This window comes from Rhinolophus sinicus, linkage group LG03 (assembly GCF_036562045.2).
Source record: "Rhinolophus sinicus isolate RSC01 linkage group LG03, ASM3656204v1, whole genome shotgun sequence".
NCBI lineage: Eukaryota > Metazoa > Chordata > Mammalia > Chiroptera > Rhinolophidae > Rhinolophus > Rhinolophus sinicus.
In genome coordinates this window covers 32,200,401-32,225,801 of record NC_133753.1, presented here as the reverse complement: position 1 = coordinate 32,225,801, position 25,401 = coordinate 32,200,401, and the positions used below count along the sequence as shown (strand labels likewise).

The 25,401-nt window shown below is 39.1% G+C and overlaps 2 protein-coding genes across 12 annotated transcripts in view; both read right to left on the bottom strand.

Moving 5' to 3' along the window:
* PPP2R5E (protein phosphatase 2 regulatory subunit B'epsilon) overlaps positions 1-4,801 on the bottom strand; it is a 133,491-nt gene extending 128,690 nt beyond the window's left edge. Inside the window, exons 1-2 of one of the 3 annotated variants that reach the window (XM_019733634.2) lie at positions 4,199-4,801; positions 956-1,119 (exon numbers count right to left, since the gene is read on the bottom strand). In XM_019733634.2, coding sequence (XP_019589193.1) covers positions 956-1,112 — 157 coding nt within the window. In that variant the 5' untranslated portion in view covers positions 1,113-1,119; positions 4,199-4,801. The remainder of the gene's footprint in view (positions 1-955; positions 1,120-4,198) is intronic. The other 2 variants (XM_019733636.2, XM_019733635.2) reach the window with 2 other exon arrangements.
* Positions 4,802-12,964: 8,163 nt separating this feature from the next.
* Positions 12,965-25,401, bottom strand: part of WDR89 (WD repeat domain 89) — a 110,770-nt gene continuing 98,333 nt past the window's right edge. For 7 of the 9 annotated variants that reach the window (XM_074327391.1, XM_074327392.1, XM_074327390.1 and 4 more), the window contains one exon: positions 23,046-24,996. In XM_074327391.1, coding sequence (XP_074183492.1) covers positions 23,802-24,965 — 1,164 coding nt within the window. In that variant the 5' untranslated portion in view covers positions 24,966-24,996 and the 3' untranslated portion in view covers positions 23,046-23,801. Of the gene's footprint in view, positions 14,402-17,998; positions 18,227-20,329; positions 21,795-23,045; positions 24,997-25,401 lie in introns of those variants that run through there. The other 2 variants (XR_012494656.1, XR_012494655.1) reach the window with 2 other exon arrangements.

Genomic DNA, 25,401 nt, shown 5'->3' with positions numbered 1-25,401 from the left:
GGATCCTTTCTAGTCAAACTCCAGGGTTTCTTATAATACCTTCTGATTTCACCAACTATTACAGAAATAAATGTCCATTAATGAACTAGCAAACCAGGTTTTCGGATTTCCTCTGAGCCACTAAAGTGCATTGTGTTGTTCACGTCCCCTTTCTCTTCACTCTTAAGTGCTAGGAAAACAAAAATCTACCTTCAAAGGTAGATTCTGATAGCTCCCATGCTAAATACTATGTTCCAATACATGTCAAGCAATACCTGTTCATAAACACAAAGGAAATAGATGAAAATTAAACGGAACAGAAAGTATCCACATACCTAAACAAAAGTTGAACGGTCTAATTTAGAAAAAAAAAGTACTCATTAAAAATTTGCCCTTAATTCATTCCAATGGAAAGAGAAAAGTGGTATTAAACAAGCATGATCAGCATATACATTTTCTATTTGTACTACCTAAAAATAAGAATGCACATAATCAATTACCTTTTTTTAATTTTAAAAAATGAATTCTTTCAAACATCATTTTCTATATGTAAGTCAATGGTATCATCTCCTTTACTAGGTCTACTTCCTGTGACTAAGATGGTATAATTTGTAATTGTCACTGCATACAATGCATACATCTAAATGTCAACAGAAGAAAAAATAAAAAATACAGACCCAGACATCTTCAAGTTTCTCTGGCATCCAATTTTCCTACTTATCAATGTGAAAGATTCTCCTGATAATAAGTTTCTTTTCATTTGTCCACTGCTATTTTTATTTAATTGAACTCTTTGAAAAGAAGAACGAATACATCTGGTCACACACCAGTAACTTTAACACATCTGAAATCTCTTATCCCTTCAATGTGCAACACAAAATTTTAACAAATACGAAACTCTACAAGAGGAAATTTATATATAGAGATATAAAATGATCAGTTGAAAAGGAATTCATCACCTGGTCATGAACCTTACCTTTCAGCAGTGGCAGAGGTGTTAACTCAATAGGCTTGCCTTGAGACCTAAACTGTGAGGAACTTTGAGACCTCTTCTGTCTGGCTTTTCTGACGGACTTCCGAGAAAATCCGTCTACTTTATCCACTGATGGAGGAGTAGTTGGTGCTGAGGACATATCCCTACTGGAAAGAAAGAAATATCATAAACACATTCCCAAGGGGAAGCATATACGAGGTGTGATCACACAACACGGTGAATGTTTAAATAAAGTTTATTACAGTAAAAGACACATTGCCATTAACACCCCTCTAAAATACTCACTCTCACTTCAAACACACTTATCCCATCATCCTTGCCACTTTCTGAAGCTGTTCTGGAAGTCCTCTTTCATGAGTGTCTTTGGTTGTGCTGTCATGGCTGCCTTGATGTCCTGAATCAATTCAAAACGTTTACCTTTCATGGCCATTTTGACTTTGGGGAAGAGCCAGAAGTCACATGGTGCCAGATGCGGTGAATAAGGTTGATGAGGACACACCATGTTTTTACTTGACAGAAATTGCTGTATACCAGAAGCAACGTGTAACACAGGGTGTTGTCATGACGCAAGATGATTTACAGCACTTTAAAGCACACCATCTCTCAACCGTAGCTCACACCCGACGGACTGCACTGAACAAGTTGAAATTTGTCACACACTGTTACTAAGGTTCAACGTGCCACTTCCTGTATTGAAGATCCTGCCTTTCCATTGGATGGCACTCGGCAGCAACATTCACCATATATTCTGATCACAACGGAAAGTCTCCGTGTCACACATCACTTCTAGCACAGCAATTTCTGTCAAATAAAAATATTACTGTGTGTCCTTATCCACCTTATTCACCGTATCTGGCACCGTGAGACTTCTGGCTCTTCCCCAAAGTCAAAATGACCATGAAAGGTAAACGTTTTGAATCGATTCAGGACATTGAGGCAGCCATGACAGCTCAACTAAAGACACTCATGAAAGAGGACTTCCAGAACTGCTTCAAAAGTGGCAAGAATGATGGGATTAGTGTGTCTGAAGTGAGGGGGAGTGTTTTGAGGGGGATTAATGACAATATGTCTTTTACTATAACAAATTTTTATTTAAACATTCACTGTATTTTGTGATCATACCTTGTGTGAGTTACACAAATTCTAAAATTCCCATTACAATATTCATGAAAATGAGAATATGTAATAAAGCAAACAAAATCCATTAAGAAAAGTCATGTTCAATGAGAAAACATGAAAATTTAGTGGAAAACAGAAGTAATATAACTATCATATAAGCAATATTATAATTCTAATGTATTGTGCTGCTCTCATTATGATAAGCATTAAAAATGCTCATTTAGACTAGAACTCTTTCTTCTAAGCTATCTACTCATTTTCAAACTGTAAAGCTCTTCTCATCTTGAGATTCCTGAAGTAATTTTGGAACTATTCTGCAGCTGGAAAACTTCCATCCATACAGTTTCCCAAGATATTTAATATTATGAATGAGCTCTGGAGTTGAAACCCTTATTGTACTTCAAAAACCTACACCAATGCATCACAGTATGGTGAAACTTACAATTACTGAAACTATTTAGGTATGACTTCTAATGCAATGTGCTGTGTTAGCTATGATAAACTATATCACACTGCAAATGAGGACAGGCTAGATTACTTTAAACAGGAACACATAAAAGGCATAATTAAAATCATTTCAAAGAAGTCTTCTTTGTGAATGAAACCATCTTAAGTTATTAAAGTTTAATAAACAAAACTATGATGAAATCATGCACCAAAGTCGAAATGAAAACTTAAATTCACAGCCTGCTTTGACAACCAAATTGAGTTCCCTTAAAGTTCATCATCAAATATTAATTTTCATTCCATCAAACTGATGAAACTGAAGTTCTTTGGGATTTTTTAGCCCTATCAAATTATTAAAACGAAGGCTATTCCCAAAAAGTAACAAGCATTAAGCTCAATTTCATTTAACAACTTAAATAGATGCCATCATTTCCATGGTACTGAGGCTTTATGTAAGATTAATGGCAGACTTGAATAGAAATAATGCATATGGCGGAAATGCTGAAATGCAATTACTCACCTGTAATTCCAATACACAAGACAAGTGTTTTTTAACTTCTAAATAAAAGAGTAAAGTAGTTTCTTCCTGAACAGGTAAGAATAAGAAGTGACCTGGGTTCTGACAAAGTGAACACAAAAAACAAACAAAACTTCATGATGTTGAGGTTTGGAATTCTGAAGTCTTGTTTGGTTCTCTTTTAAAATAAAGTTTTTAGAAATCTACCTAATTTAGGCTTAAAATGGGACAGATTCAAAATGAAATTGCAAACTATGAATGATTACAAAAGTAAGATCACTTTAAAATTTTCATAAAGACTGCATGAGCAAGAAGCAGCTCCACATCACATTTATATGTTGTAAATTTAGGGGCCGATTTTGCAATCTAGTATGTGAATTATTTAGATTTCATGTTACCGTAACAACACAGATTTCAGTAAATTCTGTTCCTCCATCATTCTTTTTTGTCTCGTCTTTATTCCTCATCTCCCATTTCTAAAGATGATTTATTGATAGCAAGTTTTAAAAAATCATTTGCCCCTTATGGCCCGCGGCCCAGAATAAACGTCAAGGATCTCAACCCTAAAGCACCGCAGAACTAAACGTGCAGTAGCAGCGGGTCCGTGCAAAGCCCGGGGAAACAGGTTTCGCCCTGGACCAAGGCGCCCGAAGCTTTATCTTCCTCTAAGCAGCCGGCAAGGGGCATTTTCAAGGCTCAGGCTATACCAAAGAGTGTACTGGTGTGGAGGAGAAAGACAGGCAAGGGGTTTGTCTTTGGGGATGCTCACATACTCCTTTTGCTCCTACCCACCCCCACCCCAAGCCCTGAAGATAGATAAGGTGCTTCAGAATCCTCACAACACCAATCCCCCCTTTCTCACCCCCGCCCCCGTCAGTGGATAGGGGTACAAGAATGCTCAACCAATGCCGGAAGGTGGAGAAAAGGGGTGAGGGGGCAGAGTGAATGAGAGGCATCATCAGAAGCATTTACAGGTAAATCAGACAAGTGGGACCCGCGCTCCCTCTCCCGCACCGCACCCCACCGCACTCCTCGCCTGCCCCGGCCAGGCCTTCCCGAGGCCGGTGTCCTGCAGGTTCCCCAGGAAGACAGAGAGGAGGAAGGGAAGCGGGAGAGCCGTGGAGCTGGAGGGACGAAGTTACCTTGAAGCTTCTGGGGAAGAATCCGAAGATGATCTGTGGTTTTGAGGAGCGGGAGACGGGTGAGAGGGCCGCAGCGGGCGCGGGTGGCGGGACCGGGACTTGCGGAGGGAGGTCCGGACAGCGGCAGGGAGCCCGGGGCGACGGCTGTCCGGCGCGGCGTCCCTCCGGTTCCGCGGCGGCGGCGCCTCTAGGCCTCACAGCCGGACCTGAATCTCAGCGCTCCGGCGACAGCGGCGGCCTCACGATCCTCCCCCGCGGGCCCGTCCCATCAAATCCGCACCGACCCCGTTGCGGCTCCGCCGGTGGCTCCTCGCTCACATTCCCGGCGGGCGGCGCCTCTGCTCGTTGCCCCGGACCTGGCGGCGGCGGCGACGACGTGGGGAGGGGGAAGGGAGGGAGGAAGACTGGATCCGCAGCGGCAGCAGGAGGAGAAGGAAGAAGGAGGAGGAGCCGCTGGAGCTGGAGCCGCCGCTGCCAGAGCCGCCTTTCAATACCCGCGGTGGGTCCCCGTCAATGCCCCTTTCTCTCTCCTATTGTCAATATCACCGGGCAGCTAGTCCATGGCACAAGCGCAACCGAACCTTCTGGCCAGCAGCGCCCGCCCCCGTTGCCCACTCACTGGAGGCTTCAAAAGGGAAGCGAGGCCTCATTGGCCGGCGTCAGCCTTCACTCCCATGCCATCATGTTCGGCTGAGAGCCGATCAGGGATTGGCGACGGGGGGGCGGAGAAATAGGAGGGTGGGAAGAGAGGAGACCAACGATTGGGCTGAGGAGAGAGGGACCCGGATGCAGCCGCGATCGGCGGCCGCGCTGCTGCCGCTTCCGCTAGGCGGTTGGTTAGGCAGAAGAAGGTAGTCATGGGTGCAGCTGGGCCTAAGAGGAGCTCCTTAAACCTCGGACGTGTGCGACTGACAGATCAATGGAATGGGTGTCCGCGCAATGCGGAGCCTCTGGGCGCAGTCACCTCTTAACCACAGGATTCTAAGGGCAAGAATCGACTACGGGTGGGGGAGTTTCTCCCCCCCCCCTCCCGGCCTTGATTCCGCCTCCTTCAGCGGCTACGGTGGCCCTTCTGGGCTCGAGGAGCCCCACTCAGGACGGGAACCAGCGCTGCGTAGACAGAAATAATATCCCCCCGCCCTCGTCTGTGTAAATGGGTCCCTTGCAGCCAGCCGTGAAACCCCCGGCAGTAGCTCTCCGCTGAACCTTGTGGGAAGTCTGGCACTGAAATCTGAACCCCTGGGGCTTGGCCAAGGGTTGGGTGTCGCTTCGAATTCGCTCTCACAGCGTCTCCTTTTTCCTAAACCTCTTTTTAATATCAGCTCCCTGAAGCTCCTGCAAGTTTTGGTTGAGGCCGGCTCAGTGTAGCATATACAGGTGGGAACGCTCGCTCTAGCTCTGCAGTCATTTACTGATACCCACCGCATCGACCCTCCCGCTGAACAGAACTCAGAGAAACCCTGCTCCAAACTAGGAGCTTGGGAGCTTTTAATTGGCAAGGTGGATCCGAAAGAGTTTACGGAGAAGCCTTAACTCAACTCGAGCTAGACAAGTGATAAAATATTTAGAGATGTATTTACATGTTTGGTGAGCCCTAGGCCAAATGGTGCATTTCCAGAGAATATTCTTAGACTGTCACTTTATTTGAATGCACACTACATACGTCTTTTGCGGGGGATGAAGGAGGGGTTGCAAGAAAAAGGAAAAATTCTTAATGCTAACTACACGTCAGGGTACTAATTGTTCAAAACTTGGTAAATGAAAAAAACAAAAAGACATGGAAAAGATTAATATTCATAAGCCCTCAACCAATGTTAGCATTTTAGTGTACTTCCCGCCAATATTTTTTTCAGTATTGTGTGTTTCGTTCTGTAGCCTCGTTTTTCCCCCCTCAGCATTATACCACGTTTTCTATACAGTTAAGAAATACAACTATATATAAATAAAACTATATATATATACCATATGTACAAGTAATGACACAAAAATGCATTGCATTTCTCGTTTGTGTAACACTCAAGTATTGCAAATTTCCATACACTCTCAGAAATGGCTCCTGAGGGAGAAAAAAATTTTGTGCCACCAAAGATAATTCTGCTTTGAACTGAAATGGGAAACAGGAAAAGATGGCTCTCATAGGTGAAAGCAGGCTCCCCCTACTGACTCCAGATGATTGGCCACAGTATAATAGTGCCCATTTTTGTCCTGATAAAGTTAATCACCACTAGGCCCTATATAACTGACTTAGAATACCAGTCCTTCCTACCTTCAAGAAACTTACATTTTCACATCTCAATTTCTTCTACCAGTCATAAAAACCTCGGTGTACCAGCCACAAAGAATTTGTTTCCTCAACCTCTGATTGAGGGTAAATGCAGAATTAAAACCAAGGAAGATTTTAAAGCCAACTCAAATTCCCTTGGCAACAGTTGAACCGTTGAAGAGTAGTGCATGTTTGAAATGCTCACAGCTGTTGCTTAGAACATTTCACATTTTGTAGAGTGAGGATTTTGCTTGCAAATTATGCATCTCTATAAAGACAATTCGTTTCAAAACTGTTTCCACTTCCTATAAAATGGCTGAGTAACTGAAATGAGCAGGTCTTTTTAAATCGAAACATCCTTGCTTATGTGAGAAATTATTCCTTGAACCAATAGTTTCTAAAGGAGGTCAGCATCCCAGGGGTGTGTGTACTCCAGGAATAGTGCAAGTCAATCCATTTGGGATGCAAGAGAAGAAAATAGGAAGACATCTATTTATGCCTAATTCAAATTGAAAAAGAAAAGCATTAAGCTCAACTAGTATTTTATGCGCAGAATGAGTAACCCTGAACTCAATCTATGGATTGGTCTCTTGGCCTAGAACAGCATAGGAATGCACTCAAGAAAAAGTGGGAATTATCCATTTCCAGGCGTTGGCAGTCGAGGTCCCACCCAGTTAGTTCCGGCTAGCATGTAGTGACTTATTGCAGTACATATGCTAGGTTAATCCACAGTTAAGTGGATTTACCGATTATATTATCTATGTTTAATTAAACTAACCCATTGAAAATAGACAAGTGACTTTACCAGAGTCCTTTGCAAAGAAACCACAGGAAAACAAGCAAATGACAGAACTGACACTTCTTCTAGTGTCAGATCTTTCACAACCACATTTCAAAGGTAAAATAACAATCTACAAAATCCAACCAAATTTTGTCTTAAAAAAATTCATAAACATTGTTTGGAATGTAGATTTATATCCACTATTATTAATGATGAACTTTTTACCCTAAGCATATATTAAGTTATAAGCTAATGATGGTAATATATATATATATATATATATATATATATATACTTTATAAATAAATATACATATATTTGGTTAAGAATTACTCCCCAAGAATATACTGATGGGAATGAATAATCAAAAAAGTTTGAAGGCTGCTATTGTACATAATACAAAAAGAAATATGTTATAGCCATCTGGGAAGCCATTATCAAATGACAAAACACTGTCCATTGCTATCTGATGAAAGCACTCACTTCCCAGATATCAAGGTTGAGCTTATCGTGAATCTACTGGCGGGCTGGCCATGTGGTGAGACTAGAAGGCATAGACTATCAAATGGTGGCTGACTGGTGAACTAAAGAAGGGCTAAGGTAATAGCAGAAGCATCATCAAACCAATTATCAACTGGTAGAGGAGGAAAAGACCTATGCTGGTAAGACATCATTGGAGGTAGACTAGTCCAATTTGTGGGAGGTGGAGGGTACATGAAGCTGGGCTGAGAGGAAAGAACAGTGAAAACACCTGAGGCAAGAGCTCTTCTCTTTGGAAAAACAATAAAAGGAATATGCACACAGCTAGTGTAAACAAGGGACTTTGGTGATATATTTCTTTGAGCCACATTTTTCTACACAGGAAACACCTCAGCAGTGACATTTTCTTGGGTCACAATTTAAATAGTGCAGTTAGATGTGCCTCAAGGGTTGTAGGTTATTCATGCCTTTCCACATGATTAATGTGTATAATTATTGCTTGAAATGTAAAATACTTAGGTGCTCTAGTTCCCTACCAAGCAGTGCAAGGCCTTAGGTGTCACCAATGGATGAAAGCAGGAAGAGGGGCCCTATGTCTGGGGGAAGGAGATTGTGGAAGGAGAATTGGGGGGTGAAGAGGGGAATGGGAAGGAGAGAAAACCAACTTCAGGTATACTTTATTTTACACAGGATAAACACAAAATAATGTACCACAAGTAGTAATTTTGCTCGTAAAATAGTCAAATCACACAATTAAATGAACTAAAGCTATAACTAATTATAAGCATAATGATGAGAACTCAGACTCTGGGATCAGATACACCTAAAGTGGAATCCCAGCTCTGTCAGGAGCTAGGAAAAGTGACCCCTCCCAGCTTTGGTTCCCTGGCCTGTAAATAAGCAGACTAACACTTCATAACTCATAGGATAGACATCAGATTTAAATGAGCTTAGACATTTACTACAGGGCCTGGTACATGTTGACTGCTCAATAAATACTAGTTATTACCATAATCATCCACTTTCTTCATATTTTAATACTTTTTATCCATCTAGAAACTTTTCTGTCTCTTCCATCCTGAAGGAAGCCAATACTGAGGGAGAAACTTTGACAAAAGCCGAATTTTAGCAACACGATCGGAACTGCTGGATTCACCTATGTTTGAAGCTAGTTTCAGTTATATGAGCTAGTAAATTCCCTTTTTTTTTAATGTTTGAGCTACTTTGTTGTTGAATTTCTATAAATTACACCAAAAGAATCCTGACTAATAATACACAGGCAAATCACTTAACCAGAGGTGAGGCTAGAACCCCTGGAAAGGAGCCCTAGCCCAGCTTGGGTCAGGTATGCATGCCTCATCCAATCAGCTGTGGTCAGGGGATGAGTCATGTTGCACAAAATGAATGTTGGGGGCTCTCTGCTGTTTCCATGTATGTTGGGGAAGAAAAAGAAGAGAGGGAGCAGTGGCCTCAAAATACATGCAATGATTCTCTACTTACAACATCTTTGATTATTTCCTCAAGCTCTATTTATAACAGTGGAATTAATAGTCTAAGGATATGAACATTTTTAAGTTCTTGATTAAGTTCTGCCACATTGCCAACATGATGGCTCCCTTCCTCATCTTGTCTACATTTATATGCCAAAAAATTGAAACTAATTATAACTTTCATCTCTGATTATATGAGGTCTGACAACTAAGTTCACAAACTTGTTGCAACAATGTTGCTAACCTTTTTTGATATCAGAGGGATTACTCATTACAAATCTGTACCAACTGGACAAACAGTTAACCAAGTTTACTATTTGGAAGTGCTGAAAATGCTGTGTGAAAAAGTTAAATGACCTGAAATTTTCACCAACAATTCATGGCTCTTGCATCATGACAATGCACCAGCTCACGTGGCACTGTCTTAACGTGGAGTTTTTAGCCAGTAAACAACTATATTGAAACACCCTCCCTACTCACCTGATCTGGCCCCCAATTACTTCTTTCTTCACCTGAAGATAAAGGAAATATTGAAAGGAAGACATTTTGATGACATTCAGGACATCAAGAGTAATACGACAACAGCTCTGATGGCCATTCCAGAAAAAAGAGTTCCAAAATTGCTTTGAAGGGTGCACTAGGTGCTGGTGTCAGTGCATAGCTTCCCAAGGGGAGTACTCCAAAAGTGACTATAGTGATATTCAGCAATGAGGTATGTAGCACTTTTTCTAGGATGAGTTTGTGAACTTAATTGTCATACCTTCATAGAGTGAGAATAGTTAAACTATTTGCAATGTATTTAGTAGTCATTTAGATAGCTTTTTCTGCAAGTTGTCTATTGATGTACTTTGTTTATTTTTCTATTATAGTTTTGGTGTTTTTTGTAATTGACTTACATAAAGTTTTTATATATTGACTTGACATAGAGGTGTATACCATATTTCCTTTAGGATTTCTTTCATCACTAAGTATAAATACTCCAAAAAGTCTTTCTCTTAAAAATTCTTTCCTCTGGAAATCTTTCAAACAAAAATATTCCTAAGGTTCACCAGGAATATTTATTACAGAATATTAATAACAAAAATTGGAAACAACCTAAACATGTATCATTTGAGAGATAATTAAATTCTGGCACATTCACAGTATGGAATATTATACAGTCATTAGATATAAGGGATATATATAAGTACTCATATGGAAAGGTGTCTAAAATATTAAGTTTAAAAAAGCAAGCATTACAGAATTATAGGTAAAGTAGTCCTATTTACATTAGAAAAAACCTGACATGAAATATACAGATATCTAGAAAAGGTAAATGTCTAGAAAATATCTGGGAGAATATACTTTCTGGAACTGTTAACAGTGAATACCTTTAGGCTTTGGTTGGAGGTTGGTGGTAAAGATTAAATCACATACTTAAATAATGTTTTAATTTATTATAAGGAATATACATTATCTTTACCTTTTTTTAAAAACAAAAGATTTTTTTTTTAATTTTATTTTATTAAATTTATTGGGGTGACAATTGTTAGTAAAATTACATAGATTTCAGGTGTACAATTCTGTATTACATCATCTATAAATCCCATTGTGTGTTCATCACCCAGAGTCAGTTCTCCTTCCATCACCATATATTCGATCCCTGACCTCAGCTGCAGCTCAGTTCAAGGTGCCGTGTTCAATCTTAGTTGCAGGGGGCGGAGCCCACCATCCCTTGCGGGACTCGGGGAGTTGAACTGGCAACCTTGTGGTTGAGAGCCCACTGGCCAATGTGGGAATCGAACTGGCAGCCTTCGGAGTTAGGAGCATGGAGCTCTAACTGCCTGAGCCACCGGGCCGGCCCATATCTTTACCTTTTATTTCACAAAACATTCAGACTTACAAAGTGCCACAGTGAGTAATATAACAAATACCCACGTACCTACCACACTGCTCTAGAAATAAATACCAACATGGTGGAAGCCTTTTGTGTAATCTTCTCCCATCACATCCCTTCTTTCTCAGAGGTTACAACAACCCTGAATCTAATGCTTTTTATTCCCATGATGTCATACATTTACTAAATAGGTACATATTCTTAAACAACATGTGGTACTATTTTTTCATATTTTAGGATTGTATATAATTGGGATTATACTGTATGCTATCCTCTGTAAGTTAATTTTTTCACCCAACATGATGTGCTTTTAATTTAAACATGTTGATACAGATACTTTAGACAGCTTCCTTTCACTGCTATGTAACATTCCTTTTATAAATGTTCTGCACTTTATTCATCCTCTTGTTTTGTGATATTGGATTGTTTCCAGCATTTTACTGTCTTGAACAGTGGTGCTGTGAACATTCCTGGAAACATCTTCTTGTGTACTATGGTTTCTTGGGTTTGTGTGTGTATCTAGAAGTGAAATCGGGTCATAGAACCAAGATGGGGCAAATTGCTTTTCTAAATGATTGCACCAATTAACAATCCCACCAGCAGTATATAGGAGATTCTGTTGCTCTAAAAATTCCTTACCCATCCAGAGAGAAGACATTTATCCTCAATTTTTATTTTATTTTTCTCTTACACTACTCTTTAATTGAGCTTGAATTAATTTTGGTATATGGTGTGAAATGGGAACCTGATGGATGTTTTTCCCTGATGGGAAAATAAATAACCCATTTTCCCACCACTGCTTACTGATAAGGCAAGTCGTCTTGCATTATATTTTTAAATCTTTTTCTTACTTATTGTCACCTGATGATTCATCTGGTTGAATTTCAGTATCACTTTATAGAGTTCTCCTAAACAACTCATTGAAATTTTGTTGTAATTGCAGTAGGTCCATACATTATTTTGGTCTAAAACCCACATTGAACAGCTCATTCCTCTATTCTCAAATCAAAATTACTAAACTCCTCACTGTATAAAATCCAATACCCTCAGCCTGCTACTAAAGTACCCCCATTATCTGTACCCCTTCTCATCTTTCAGGCTCATCGTTTCAAGCAGGCCAGTGTTCTCCTTGTCTTCTAAGCTTTCCTCATTTGTTTTTTCCTACAAATTTTGCTCTTGAGGTTCCCTCCCACCAGGAATGCCAACCCTTCCTTCTATTCCCCTTGTTTTGTTTATTCAAATCTTTTTTGTCCTTCAAGAGCCAGCTGGGTACTAGCTACTCTGACCGAACTAGTCAGGACTCAGTTCACCAACTTGCATTGCTATTCAATTTTCTTACATGTCTGTATTTAATCTTGCAAATTCTATAACTGAGTTAACTAAAATAAGAAAATTGAGACAAGTGGAACTTGCCTGGGGAGAAGTAAGGATAGTTGCTGGTAAGAGGATCAACAACCAGGTTAGGCATTCCTCTTGTAACATCTGTAACCTTGGAGAACATGGCAGGAAAAATGGAAGAGAGAAGCTGGAGCTGGTGCCTCAATATGCCCCATGCCCAGATGTGGCCAGACACAACAGTGAACCCCGATAATAGAGAAACCCACCATCATCACTATCCAAATGCCTCACTTTGAATAGTGCGTTAGGGCCTGCCAATTTGCACACACATCATCTCATTGAACCCCTGCAAAATTCTTTAAAGTCGGTGACATGATCTCATTTTACCAGTGAGGACACGGAGGTTTAGGGGTTAAATGCAAGCCCAAGGTCACACAGCTAGGAATTGGCATTGCCAGGTCTGCAACCCCAATCTTCTAACTGACCCCAATTTACCACTCATTTTATCATACCCGCAATTACTTCCATATTCACCATGTTAACTTTTCAAATGTTTTTAATTTTTGATTGTAGCAAAAAACACATAATATTAAATTTTCTCTCTTAAATTACAATTTTAAATGTACAGTTCAATAGTTTATATTCACATTGTTCTGTAACAGGTCTCTACCAGAACTTTTTCATCTTGCAAAACTGAAACTATACCCAGTGAACAGCAATTGCCCATCTCTCCCTCCCCCGCGTCCCTGGCAGCCACCATTCTACTTTTTGTTTCCATAATTTTGACTCCTCTAGGTATTTCATGTAAGTGGAATCATACAGTATCTGTCCTGTTGTTTATTTCACTCAGCATAATATTCTCAAGGTTTATCCATGTGGTAGGAGATGACAGGATTTCCTTCTTTTTTAAAGCTGAATAATATTCCATTGTATATATGTGCCACATTTTCTTTATCCATTCACCTGTCCATGGACATTTAGGCTGCTTTCACCTCTCTGCAATCGTGTAATGCTACACTGAACATGGGTGTGTAGATACCTCATGGAGACCCTGCTTTCAATTCTTTTGTATATGTACCCAGAAGTGGAAGTGCTTTATCATACGGTAATTCCATATTTAGATTTTTTAGGAACCATGTTACCTTTTAAATGAATAGCCCCATTCTCACGGACTCTACTGAAATATGTTAAGAGGTGGCATATCGCCTTCCCTCTAATTAAATGAAGATAGCAATCATGCTCATATATAACCATTAAAATATGTTTAAGCTTCTTACTTAAGATGCATTAATTACAATGTTGGCAACTGTAGACGCTTCCATTTCCTTCCAGTCTCCGTGAAGACGCTGGTTTTCACTTTTAACACCCACCCCCCTACCCCAATCTCAGGGTCACTAGGTCAGAAGATTCGAGATGAAAGAACACACAACTGTGCCTCAGGTAGTGAGCACAGTAGCTGGCATGTAATAAGCACTCAAACTGGATAAATGAATGAGTGCATGACTAAAAGACCATGTTGCTGGGTACAGTGTAAAAAACTGAACTTAAACCCAGGAGTGGGTGTTGTCATTGATGAGAGGGAATAATTTAGCACTTCTTATTCCAGCAAGCAGGAAGTAGAACACAGATGGCAAAGAGACATTCAATGACATGAATTTTGCCAGAATAATGATACCATCCCTAGGATAAATTCAGACTAAAGCTCTGACAGTAACACAGGATCATACCAACCATGAGGATTTGGGGAACCTGGGGAACCCTTGGAATTATAATAAGGTCCCACTAGATTAGTGGGGCAGTGCTATAGGTAGGAAACGCCAAGAGAGGGCGCTAATAGTGCAAGACTGTATTTACCTTGTCTTTTGCCAGACCCCATGGACCCTGGGCACAAGCCATTGGAAGCAAAAGTGTTGACACGTCAAGTGAAAGATCCTCCGCTGGCCAGCCTGCTGCACAGGAGGCTGGCTGATGGCATCTAAACAGGGAGCGGGGTGTGGAAGCAAAGAGAGTATTAAGCACACTGAGGGTAGTTACTATCTCGTGGAGAAAGCAAACTCCTGCTAAAGGCTGCTGTCCATACACCTTGGACTTGATATATACTCTTTTGAAAGAAACTGGAGGAAATGGGATTACACTGTATCAATAGAAATTAAATTTAGACTTAACAAAGATTGCATGAATTTTTAAAAGATATAGGCCCTAGAACAAATTATTCCATGCAAATTATGCTCTGCACACATCTAAAGAATGAATGAATTGTAAACTCTCTTCCATTCAAATGAGGAGATGGAATTCAAGAGAAAAGTATCTTCTAAAAGGCAAGTCCCTCAAAAGAGATAAAAGACAAGGTTAGGCTGCTTAGTGATTATGTGAAATCTTTCCCAGTCTCTCAGTCAAAAATTTAAATTCACACTAGCAGATTAATATGGTAAATAGGGGGCCCTTTTATATATTGCTAGAGTAGTCAGCATGTTTAGTGGAAAACCTGCTACACTCGGGTCAAAAACTTGAGTTCTGATATTGGTACTGTTTTGACTACTTTAGCCTTTTAGAGAATTATCAGTTCCCATGGTCTACACTGAACAGAATGATACAAATCTGATCATGTTAGTCCCCAACATAAAATTCTTGACTCCCGCAGGGGATGGTGGGCTGTGCCCCCTGCAACTAGCAATGGCAGCTGGACCTGGAGCTGAGCTGCGCCCTCCACGGCTATGACTAAAAGGACAACAGCATGACTTGGAAAAAAGTCCTAGAAGTGCACACTGTTCCCCAGTTGAGTCCTGTTTCCCTTCCCCAATAAAAAAAATCTTAAAAAAAAAAAAAAGGAAACAAAACTCGACAGCATGTCATACGTGTAACAGCACAGGTGTGTGAGTCAAGTACAATGGAAGCAAAAAAAAAAACCACACTAGCAGGTGCTTCCAGATGGTGCTGAGACCTGGAACAGCCTTCAGGCTTGTAGAAAACTCAACCCAACTTCAAAAGGAGTTGCCAGGCAGAGTGTTGCAGCTCCGGGACAGTCAAATCATGCCCGGCTCATGGCTCTGTGGGACTCATAGCCAACGAGGGTCTCTGGGAGAAAGAGTACGTACTTGGTTAAACCTGTTAGGATTTCATTCAATTCCTGGGCCAAGACACATTATTTGCAAAGCCCCTAAGAAAATATGGAATCTGTATTCTGTCCTAGAAAAGTGAAATGAAAACACAGATAGCAACTTCATACATAGACTAGTTTAATAAACGAGGAGGTTATTGGAATCAAAAGTAACCAAGCAAACAAGACTCAAGCTATATTAATGCTGCATTGCCCCGAGGCTACAGATGAAAGACAAGAGTTAGAAAACTGACAAACCTGCTGTGAACTAGAAATGCAAAGCTAAAAACGAACCGGCAAGCTTTTACAAGGCAATCTTACAAATGCTCTGAATGCCAGAGAAGAGAATGAGCCTGAAGGTACATAATGGCACAATGAGTGGACGGCAGGGCCTTGAACTGGCACTGAGGACCATTTCTCCAGAATAGTAATACTGACAACTCAGTCATTATCCAGTGGTACTGAGTCTAGGAAACAAGCTCAGGGAAACTGTGTCCTCAGAATTAACAAGATAAAAAACCAAGACATAATAAATGCGATGAGCCACCTGCAGAGGTAACTCACCCTAAGAAATGTTGTGTGAATGTGTTTGCAGAGAAACTTGGGAAGGCCCGAGTCCAGGGCTTAAAACTAAAATTAACCACGTATTTTACACTCTGCACCTTTGCACATGTTGTTCCTTCTGCCCATTTCATCTTTTGATGCTCTTTTTCCCTGTCTCTAGTCTATCGGGCAAAGACTTTTTCTTTCAGAATACAGGCATCATCTTTTCTCAGCCTGTGCCTGAGAACAGAATAAATCATTTCCTCATCCTTCCTACTTTTGTGCTTTGCATATTATTATCCCCAGCATCATCTACTACAGTGCCCAGCCCAACAGATATTTATCTGACCTGATCAACTGCGTGGGCCAGGAGAGGGGAGGAATGGTGTATCAGGATCTCTGGGGGAGGGAGTGGTGGTTTGCAAGATTGGCGTGTTGAACATTATAATAGATTTAGGGGCAGTAAAAGAATCAATATGAGCCATGAGATTTTTAGGTTTATTGAAAGAGAATTCCAGTTTTGTATTGTTTTGTTTTTAATGAGTGGTTTAGTAGTGAGACAAATGTGTAAACAAAAGTGTGCAAGTTGCTGTAAAAGTATACACAAGGTTAAGAAGTCATATAAGGCAAAGGGAGGATTAATTGCCAGGTGGGGATCAGAACAAGTTTCATAGCGGAGGAAATGATTGATCTGGGTCTTAAGGACAAAGAGGAGTTTGCCAAACAAACCGCCAGGCAGAGGAACAACCTTACCAAAGCATGGAAACAGTATAACATTATAAATATTACTCTCTGCTTATGCTACTCTTGCTGTTCTAAGGGTTTTTATAGGCATTAGCTCATGTAATGTCAACAATCTTCAAAAGTTTATACAATGTTATCAGTTAGGTTCCACTGCTTGTAACAGAGAACTGAAATAACAGTCGCTTAAACAATAGAGCAGTTTCTCCACAAAACCTCAGGATCCCAGACTCCTTTTAGCCAACTACTCTAGAAGCTAGTTGTGGCCTGCATCCTCATGGTTCAGGATGTTGGTTAGAGCTCCAGCCATCACATCCACATTCCAGACAGCAGGAGAGGGGACATATGTGTCATTTTATGTAGGTTCTTAGAAGTTTACACATACACCTTATTATTCCAACACAGTCTTATAACCACAAACAGTTGTAAAATATTCTGGGAAATATAATCTTTATTCTGAGCATATAGAAATTTGGGGGTTTTATAACTATAAAAAAGAATAATGGGAGATAATTTGCACTTTCTGTCATATACTCTAATCTCCATTTTTCAGATAATGAAACCGATGCAGAATGGTTGCATTTTTCCATGGTGCATTCACGGATTTCAAGTAGGGGTTTTTTGTGTGTGTTTTTTTTGACTTACGATAAGGTGTAGAGTGAGAAGAATGAAGGGTAATGGGCTACAAAATGATTTTAATTCTTACACTTTACACAATAAAAGCTAATGGGCAGTGAAATGCACAAAACCCAGGCAGCACTAAAGTGCAGAAGATAATGTATGACTAATCTCAAAGCTAGATAAGTGAGAGTTGGTTTGAGTATCTGAAAGATAGATTTACTAATGGGTCAGTAATTGAATAGTAAATTGATTCAATATGACATTGCTGATTGCAGTGGCAGATTACATACAATTTGCCAAAAGGACAACAACAATCATCTGGCCCATTTTTCAGTTTCTTTTTTTAATTTTTAAAAATGTCTACCTCTCCTCTAAACAATAGTCCAATAAAGGTAGAATAGTTTGCATTTAATGCATACTGATTAAAGTAAAACTGTGCAAGTTAATTATTACCTTACAAACATCTTACATTTGATTCGATGTTAAAATGACAATTATTTTGAAGTAACACATACACATAATTGAAATCAAGTAGTACCTGTAGAACAACTGTTCATCAACCCAACCTACCTTCTGTACCCTTCTTGGAACTCATGTGCTTCAGAGGAGCTCCAGCCCCACAGGCGGTGAACCAGGATTGGGCCAGCTGGTGGTGAGCACATTTCTCTTGAGTGTGACTATTCTAGGCAAAGAATCACAGGCAAACAAAGTCCCTTTTCCATTGGACATTGGTGAGTGTGGATAAGATCACTGGTTGATTTTAGTCATCTTGTGAACATGAAGCTAGAAAAATGAAGACTGGCAAAACAGAAAAGTGGGAAGAATTTATATTAACAACCAAACCCTGGAAATGCTTCTGGACTTATGTGAAGTATTTTATGTGAAGTTCCTTATTTGGTCAATTTGAACTGAGCTGTTCTTTGCAGCCAAAGTAGCCTGGTATTCTACCGCCAGGTATGTATATATAGCAGAAATCAAAGACCAACAAAAACAGCAGTCCCCCAGCCCTTCTCTTCTGCCTTTCTCTCTTCTCCACAGGAAACCACTTTCAACTCTTAGCAGTTGTGGCAGGTGACTTACTTACATGATTCCAAATAATATGCTTATACTGCTATTTTCTTGATTTATCCATAGAAAGAATGTTAACTTTCTATTATGGAAGAGGAAAACTAAGCATTTCCACACCCCTTCCACTTCCCTTCGCTGCTCCCAATATAATTCTACAACTTTTCATTAAATCAATATTGTGCTTACATTATTATAAATAAATATTTTCACTACTGGGTCAAGTAGTATACATACTATGATTGCATTACTTATACAAATTTTACCCCTTGGAGTTAAAAGTTATCCCCCCACCCCTTTTCCTTTGCATGGTTTTCCCTGTGCCGGTTATTGGTTCTCAAACTCTCTGACAGAGTTGTAATATCCTCTCAAAGTAATTTTCTTGTCTTTCCTATTAAAATATTTTTGTCTTATCTTCTCTCTCCTCCCTTTCATCCTTCCTTTTTTTTAACTTCTAAACCCAGTTCCATTCCCTTCTAAGAAGTCATTTTATTGATAATTTGATGTTTATATTTTTCACTAGTCAAAACCTTACCACATTTTTCTGTATCAATTAAGGTAATCATGATATTTTTTTCCTTTTTGTCCATTACTGTGATAGGTTTTCTGATGTAGAGTCATTCGAATAGTATTCCTGAGATAAATCTTACTTGGTAATTTTTTAATACACCATTGGATTTGGTTAGCTAATATTTTAACTGAATATATATTCATAAATTAAACGGACCCAACTTTTTTCTTCATTTTTCATTTGGTTGTGGAATCAACATGACATTAGCCTTAAATTCCATTTTGTCAACAATTAACATTGTCGCCCTGGCTTTTTGTTTCATATTGGTTTATCCTTTTATTTTTTTGGACAATAGCTTTATTCAGAGATAATTCACACACCATACATTTAATCTATTTGAAGTATATAATTCAATGGTTAATGTATTCACAAAGTTGTGCATCCATAATCACAATTTTAGAATTGTGATTCTAAAAATCACAATTTTTCATCACTCCTAAAAGAAATCCCATACCCTTTAGCTATCACCCAACAACTGTTCATTTCCACTCCCACCTCCCAGGCCTAGGCAACTACTATTCTTTCTTTATAGATTTGACTATTTGGGACATTTTATGTAAATGGAATCACACAATATGTGGTCTTTTGTGGCTATTTTTACTTAGCATGTTTTCAAGATTCATCCATGTTGTAACATGTATTAGTACTTTATTCCTTTTAATGGCTGAATAATATTCCCTTGTAATGGATATAACATATTTTACTCATTCATCAATTGAGAGATATCTGGGCGATTTCCATCTTTAGGCTATTAGGAATAATGGTGTTATGAACATTCATGTAGTTTTTGTGTGGCCTATGTTTTCAATTTTCTTCAGCATATACCTAGGGATGGAAATGCTGGGTCAAATGGCAACTCTTGTTTAATTGAGGGATAGCCAAATTATAGCCATGCCATTTTACATTCCCATCAGCAGTGTATGAAGCTTTCAATGTCTCCACATCCTCACCAACACAGTATAAGTGGGTTTAACCCACTTATACCATTTCCCATATGATCGAATGCATTGAGTAACCTATCAGTTCATTTTTCTCCGTGGACGTCTCCCTCGTTATCTTTTGTCCTCTCGTTCCAATGTGGAATGAATACTGTAATCCTGCTGCAAAGCTGTTATCCTGCCACTATGCTAGGCTGGTGCCTATTTCTGGTATCTTGTCTCCCTTGATTTAGTCCCTTATTTTTTGTGGGATACATCCTCTAGTAGCCTTTTAAATAGCTGCATAAAAAGTAGTTTGAAATCTTGTATGTCTGAAAATGTTTTTACCTTTACACTTGACGGCAGTTTGACAGTCATTGAATCATACATGTGGATTGGAAAAGTATCTCCTGAAATCCAAATCTTTTATTTTTGATTCAGCCAATGAGTTTGGGTAGCAATGAATACTCTGTGATAGATCTGGTCAGTCCAAACAACTTTGATTCCTGAGTTTCAGAGAGCAAGTACGAAGGAATGTTTCACAAAAAATTTATTGTAATCTATTGGCTTCATGAGTTTGAAGAGAGTAAGTTCAGATAGCTGGAATTTGTCCTCAGAAAACTTTGAAGGCATTGATCACCATTGTCTGTCATCCAGATTTGCTAATGAGGAGTCTAATGCAGATGTTATTTTTGTTCCTAAGTGATTGTTTTTCCCCATCTCTTTGGAAACTTTTTAAGATTTTCTCTATTTTTTGAATTCTGAAACTTCAGAGCTATACCTTCATGTGTTTTTTTCATTCATTATACTTGACACTGTGTTAGACATTTCAATCTAAAGACTGAAGTTCTGGAATAGCTTTTTACATCATTTCAATAATCGCTCTGCACCCCCTTGACATTTTTTTTTTCATTTTGTAAAACTTTTGGTCAGATATTAGACCCCTATATTTATCTTCTGTGGTTTTTATCTTTTCTCACTTTGTCTACTGAGTTCTACTGAGATATTTCTTCACTTGCATTTTCCAACTCTATGAATTACTTTTGAATTTTAAGTATTTTTAAAAGCTGTCATTCTGATATTCCTATTTCCTGTTGTTTATAAATGCAATTTCTCCAAGTCTGTTTAACCAGCTTTTCCCATTTACAACACAGTATTGTCTCATATCCGAAATAATCTTGAAAGCATGGTTTCTCATTTTTACAGTGTTCTATCAAAAAAATCAAAATGTACGAAAGATTTTAAGCAACATGAGACATTATCAAATCTGTGTTTTCGATGTTCAGCCTAGAAGTGGTGTGAAGAATGAATTTGGAGATTAGAGACAGGATCTGTAATCTAGGTGAGAAATGATGACAGTCTTATCTAAGGCAGAAGTAGTAACAGTGAAAGGACAGCTGACAGATTTTAGGAGGTGGAATTGCATAGGACTTGGTGATTGACTAGTGAGGAGAAAAGGGAAAAGTCCAGAATTACCTTCAGATTTATGGTGTGGACAACAGCAAGAATAGCTCAATTTCTCAAAAGAAGGATTATAAGTTTTGAATACGTTTAACAGTGACTTACCTATTGTTTAGTCTCAAGTGAGTTAAGCTAGATCACAGCCTAAACGTAAGCTGCATTGTTCCATAGAAAATTAAAAATGTCCCCCAGTATTACAGTCTCAGAGATGTCATTACCATTTAAGGAGAAATGTAAGAGTTTCTAAAGTAACATTTGTTTTTCATGGCAATATTTCTAATGGAAAAGATAAAAATATTTTATAATAATATTTTATAAATTTTTATAAAAATATATTTTTATTTTTAATTAAACATAAGAAAACAAACCTTTAGAGAGATTAACTTTTTAATTAAGATTCTTTGGAGAAATGTTTGAAAGGAGTAAAACATAACAGTAAATAGAAATTCAAGTTTAAGATTATGGATGAAATACTATGGAAGAAAATTTTCTCAAAAATACTAGGGTATTTTGAAATAAAAACAGTCATTCTGCTATCATAAATACTTTCGTTTTTGTATATTCACTTTGAGTCTCAAAATGATTTATTTTCATTTTTTTAAAAGGTTTTACTGGGGAAGGGGAACAGGACTTTATTGGGGAACAGTGTGTACTTCCAGGCCTTTTTTCCAAGTCAAGTTGTTGTCCTTTCAATCTTAGTTGTGGAGGGTGCCATTCAGCTTCAAGTTGTCCTTTCAGTCTTAGTTGTGGAAGATGCAGCTCAACTCCAGGTCCAGTTGAGAGGACGCGCTCCAACCAACTGAGCCATCTGGGAGCTCAGTGGCAGCTCAGCTCAAGGTGTCATATTCAATCTTTAGTTGCAGGGGGCGCTGCACACCATCCCTTGCGGGACTCGAGGAATTGAACCGGCAACTTTGGTTTGAGTCCACTGGCCCATGTGGGAATCGAACCAGCAGCCTTCGGAGTTAGGAGCACGGAGCTCCAACAGCCTGAGCCACCAGGCCAGCCCCCAAAATGATTTATTTTCGTTTTTTTAAAAGGTTTTACTGGGGAAGGGGAACAGGACTTTATTGGGGAACAGTGTGTACCTCCAGGCCTTTTTTCCAAGTCAAGTTGTTGTCCTTTCAATCTTAGTTGTAGAGGGTGCCATTCAGCTTCAAGTTGTCCTTTCAGTCTTAGTTGTGGAAGATGCAGCTCAACTCCAGGTCCAGTTGAGAGGACGCGCTCCAACCAACTGAGCCATCTGGGAGCTCAGTGGCAGCTCAGCTCAAGGTGTCATATTCAATCTTTAGTTGCAGGGGGCGCTGCCCACCATCCCTTGTGGGACTCAAGGAATCAAACTGGCAACCTTGTGGTTGAGAGCCTGAGCTCCAACCAACTGAGCCATTCGGGAGGCAGCTCAGCTCAAGGTGCCGTGTTCAATCTTAGTTGCAGGGGGCGCTGCCTACCATCCCTTGCGGGATTCGAGGAGTTGAACCGACAACTTTGGTTTGAGTCCACTGGCCCATGTGGGAATCGAACCCGCAGCCTTCGGAGTTAGGAGCACGGAGCTCCAACAGCCTGAGCCACCAGGCCAGCCCCCAAAATGATTTATTTTTAAAAATTAATTTATTTTCCAATTACAGCTGGCATACAATATTAGTTTCAGGTGTACAACACAGTGATTAGACATGTATATACCTTATGAAATGATCACCCTGGTTAAATCTAGCACTCATCTGACACCATACTTCAAATGAATTTTGCAAGATAATTTCCTTTTCATCGGTGAAACACCTGTTTACAGTTTAACCAACATTATAAATACAAATATATACTAAGCATACTTTTATTAGATTGAAATAATTTTATTTCAAAAAAGTTTAATTCTATTTAGACTCAGAATGTTTATTTTTAAATATCCAATGTAATCTATGTGTATTAAGTAGGAGCTCCTTAAATGAACAAAATGGTCTTATTTGCTTTTATAAGTAATAAAGATGATTTAAAATGTAAAAAATTGAGCTTAAAAAATATAGTCCAAACCACCTGTTTTTCTTTTAAGTCACACCAGCCATCTACTTCTAAAAAGTCTTGATCAAAGCTATTTCTTCAAACTCAACATTTACTAACAGATGGGTTTTTAAAATGAGTAATGTAATTTTACTTTCAAGTCACTGATTATATACTCAACTGGTGACTTAAAAAAAAAATTAAAATACGTGAAGGCCTGAAATAAACCATTCTCAACATTTTCCCAGGGCTGTTTGTTAACTGGCTTATTTTTACATATGAGCTTGAAAGATATCTTTCACATATAGTATATAAAAGTAATGATTTGCAACTAATAAAACCTATCAAGTAAACTCCCAATGTAACATCACTGTTTTTTCCTTCTCTTGTAAGAATCACTACTGTGAACTCGAACTCGCTGGTACACAGAGGATGCTATTTTCATGCTGTCTTTCTTTGTAAATGTCTTCTCTATCGCTCCAGGTTTCCAAAGTAACAACTGTGCATCTTCTCCTCCAGTTAGCAAAGAATCATCCTGCATATTCCAACACAAAGAACGGACCGTAGCAGCATGACCTCCCTGAAGGCTGGTCATATGGATCAATCCTGATGTAGTACAGCTCATTAAGTGAATAATTCCTGTGTTTGCTCCTCCAAGAATAAACAATTTGTCCATCTTTTCATGATATAGGCCACCAATCAAATAATCCAAAATACCTTCTTTCACATTAATTACTTCTCTGACATCCGGGATGTTCAAACGTGTAATTGGTTCATCGGTATCCAGATGATTAAGATCCCACCAACAAAATCCTTCATCATGTGTCATGCAGTATATCTGTTTATAATCTTTCCCCGACCACCCAATACAGCTTACTGATGAAGTTGAGTTACAAGTTGTAATCAGTGCATCCTCTTCATTATCAACACTAATATCAAATACATTTACCAGGCCATCAGTTGAACCCGAGACTACCATGTTGGGATTGCTGGGATGAAAACATACTTGAGTGATGTCATCACTATGTGTCTCTGAATAGGTACCAAGAGGGTCTTTAGTAGTAGACAAATCCTGAGAATTAATTCGTGCATCCCAAAATACCAACAATGCATCATCGTCAACTTTTTCTGTACCAGCACAAATGACGTGATCATTACAGCTTACGTCAAAACTGATAAAAATATTGGAAGGGTAACCCTTGAACAGCTGGACCGGCTTTTCACTGGCTAATCGAGCATCCCAACATTTTATAGTGCCATCAGTACATGATGAATATACACAGTCACAAGAATGTGCAAATTTGACTCCATTGAGAAATCCAGGATATCCACTAAATTCTCGTAGTACATTTAACCTTTCTTTATCATATATTCTGATGGATCCATTAGAACATAAAACAGCAACCAAACTTCCTTTCTCTGCTTGTACAGTCTTTGATGTGTCTATGCCAAGCAGATAAGTAGGCTCTTCAGTTCCTGAGGAACGTTTAACAATGTTCAGATTAGCAAATTGTTCCTCAATCTTCTCCATATCAGGAGTGGCATCCAAGGGTAGCAAAAATCTGTAATAAAAACAAAAAAATTAAAACCAAAACTTCTCTAAAATTGTAATTAAGAACAATTTCCTTCTGAGGGCTGGCATAAAAACAAGTAAAATCTATTCTAATATTTTAATCATCTCCCTACTACAATGTAACTAAAACTCAATTGCCTCCTTCTAATTCATTCTTGAATACCACATCTGCCATATACACTTGATGCCAGTAAGAAATTCAAAGACATGTACACACACTGCTGAGGAACTGTTTTCAGCTCAAACCCTACTGGTCCTCCTCACTGTCCGCAGCATCAGCCAGGGTCTCCACTTCGGAGTCACTGTCTCCTCCTGGTCCCAGCTGCCTTACACAACTTTAGAATATAAACGTAGATGTGTAGGCCGAAAAGTGGTCCCCCCCAAAATGTACATG